This window comes from Oryza sativa, chromosome 8 (genome assembly GCF_034140825.1).
Source record: "Oryza sativa Japonica Group chromosome 8, ASM3414082v1".
Taxonomy (NCBI): Eukaryota; Viridiplantae; Streptophyta; class Magnoliopsida; order Poales; family Poaceae; genus Oryza; species Oryza sativa.
Window position 1 is genome coordinate 7,471,393 of NC_089042.1, and position 3,023 is coordinate 7,474,415.

A 3,023-nucleotide genomic window follows, 5' to 3' on the forward strand; every position below is an offset into this window, starting at 1 on the left:
TCCCCCTCGGCTGACGCAATAAACCCTTTTTAAATTAAAATTTAAATGAATGAATTCGCAAATATTCATTAAACAGCATATAAACTTCAAATGGCCATAACTTGGCCATTTGAACTCAAAATTGGACCATTCAAGTCTCTAATTTTTCCTTAAGAAGTCAAGAACCCATTTTTGTGCTTTGTTCCTGCTTGTTATATGGAGTTTATTAGAGTAAAAGCCTTTTTTTTCTTTCCGTTGGTCGTGTAGACGCTGCAGCTTCGGAAGATCCGCTCTTCGTGGAGGTTGAAGCCGACGTTTGGGAAAGCGAGCAAGGCAAGTCACATCATCCTTGAACATATTGAATCCCATTTTATAAAATTATTTTGATTTAAATTATTGCATTATCGCTTTATTTAAATTCCCGCGTTATCACTGTTTTATTCAGCCATGCCTATTTACCTTTGTTATGACCTTATTTTTATTTCTATTGTTATTATTATTACCTTGTTCACCCTAGAATAAACAAAACCCCAACTAGTGGGCACTCCACTCATGGTACCACTAGTATGAATTTAGGTAGATGCTTCGCTGGTTAATTAGGCAACATTAGGTGGTTTTACAACTTTAGACTTTGGGAATATTCATATCACCTGGACACTATGGAATGGTTGGATTATTGTGGAATTGGATTCACACCTCCCCCTCTATTCAAAACCCTCAAAATGGTTTTAGGCTGGGCACGGGGTGCATGGTTTTGATGGTAGCACCTCGGCCATATAAGGACCGGTCTTCGGGCCTCTGTTGCAAAGCACTACCGTACTTCCACATGTCTAGTGGGTAAGGCTTAGTTTGTGGCTCAGTCTGGTTATAAACAAAAGTACACGGATGGAGATAGACAAAGTCGGGGGTCGATGGACATCTCTAGGGCAAATGAAGATTGATCGGCAGGAGGCGATCTCCCAGCGTCGTTACAGTCTAGTCTGTGTTTCGCCCCCTTCTCCTCTTAGAGTCGTGTATGATATTAGTAGTGACGACGAACCCAGTTCGCCCGACCCTTCCTTAGAAAGGGAGAGTGATTGTGGGGGCGAAGATGTAATTTATCTATAAGCTGGGCTGTAAAGCTATTGCTTTTTCTTTTACTTGTACCATGTTGTTGGGTTTGTATTCTCCGATATATTTTTATTCGAAGTCAATAAAGATGTGTTTTATTTCCTTTTCGCTATTTTTGCATTGTCACTTCGCGTGCTTTCGTTGGGCCGGAACGTGTCGACCCCTTTGCGTATATTAGCGAAATATGTTTTTGACTTTTCAGCTTTCGGCTTCCATTTTCGATCCATTTTATTCTACGTTGGAGGAAGCACTTCGTGCTTTCATTTTGATCGAGTGCAATGGTGTTCGGTTAGTTGTTTCCCGAAACAAGCTGTTACGGTTTCAACATTCGGCGAGCGATGCTTCGGCCGATTCGTTTCGCCCCCCCCCCCCCCCCGGTATTTTCGCTGATCAGGCGTTTGTCTTAGGGTTTTTCCACAAATAATCAATTACACAAATAAAAAGGCGAAAGACACAAAGATTTTATACTGGTTCAGGCCTCCGGGATGGATAATAGCCCTACATCCAGTTTTTTTTTCTTTTTTCATTTTCCTCTTTTTTTTTGTATTTTTGTGCCGAAAGGCTTACATAGTGCCGAAAGGCTTACATAATGGTATGTACATTTTTACAAGTTGGCGATTTGGGTGCCACCCGTTCTAGACATAGAAACGCTTGAGAGATGCAGCGTTCCAGGAATGGTCGAACTCTTCGCCTTCGAGTGTCGCCAGTCGAAAGGATCCCGTCCTAGACATGTGTTTGATGAGGTACGGTCCTTCCTACTTCGATTCAAGCTTGCCAACGGCTACCGGGTTCGCCTTCTTCCTTAGGACAAGATGGCCAGGCAACAGCTCCATCGGTCGAACTTTTTTGTTGTAAGTTGCCGAAGTGCCTGTGGCATACTTGCGCATGTGTTCGAGTGCTTTGACTCTTACCCCCTCCAAGAGTTCGAGCGATACCTCGCGCCCCTCTTCGCTCCCAGAGAATATCACCTTTGATGAATTAGCCCCTAGCTCTGTCGTGGTCATTGCCTCATCGCCATAGAGGAGCATGAATGGGCTGAACTTGGTTGGCCTTGTGGGGGTCGTCCGAAGGGCCCAGAGAACAGACAGCATTTCATCCGGCCATTTGCCCTTCGCTACCCCCTCAAGCCTTTTCTTTAGTGCTTCTAGGATCTTACCATTTGTGCGCTCGGCTGCCCCATTTGACTGTGGGTGCGCGACCGACGCGAACCTGATTTCCAGGTTAAGCCCTTCGCACATTTCTCTGAACTTGTTAGAGTCGAACTGCTTGTCGTTGTCAGTGATGAACTCTTTTGGCACTCCGAAACGGCAAACACTACTTCTATCCCATGATTTCCCGCAAAACTCATGGATAAGAATGAATGTGTAGCACCAGAATCGAAAAGCACTGTTGCAGGAACTAAGTTAACAAGAAACGTACCCAAAATCACATCTGGAGCATCTTGAGCTTCTGCAGCAGCAACATGATTGACACGGGCCTTTGGCGCTGGTGCGGTAGAGTTGCTCTGGGCAGGGACAACCTTCACACGTCGAGGCTTCGGACACTTGTCAGCGTAATGTCCTGGGTCTCCACAGTTGAAACACACCACGGGCTTGCTGCCTTGCTCCCTCTTGGCAGGTTGTTGCTGTGTCGAGGCTGCAACAGGACGTGGAGCTTGATTACGGATGTTGTTGCCAGCATTGTTGTTGAAGAACTGACGCTGCGGACGAACAACAGACGAAGAACCTCCCTGTGGCATAGACTGGGGTCCTAAAGTAAGACGCGGCTTCTGATTATTCCCCTGTTGTGTCTTGAATTGAGCAATCCGGCGTTTCTTCTGCTCCATGCGATTGTATTTGTCCTCCTGGCGAATAGCCTTATCCACTAACTTCTGGAAATCATGATAATCTCCAGTCATGAGTGGGTAAGAAAGCTCATCATTAAGTCCTTCCAAG

The 3,023-nt window shown here is 45.3% G+C and overlaps 1 protein-coding gene across 1 annotated transcript; it reads right to left on the reverse strand.

Annotated features, from left to right (window-relative positions):
- Positions 1-1,844: 1,844 nt before the first annotated feature.
- On the reverse strand, positions 1,845-2,352 carry LOC136351428 (uncharacterized). Its single transcript, XM_066303529.1, has one exon. The coding sequence runs from the start codon at positions 2,325-2,327 to the stop codon at positions 1,845-1,847; it is 483 nt and encodes a 160-aa protein (XP_066159626.1). The 5' UTR covers positions 2,328-2,352.
- Positions 2,353-3,023: the final 671 nt, after the last annotated feature.

Bases quoted from the DNA above. Each gene is read 5' to 3' on its own strand.
- LOC136351428 (XM_066303529.1), bottom strand. From the start codon at position 2,327: ATGTGCGAAGGGCTTAACCTGGAAATCAGGTTCGCGTCGGTCGCGCAC.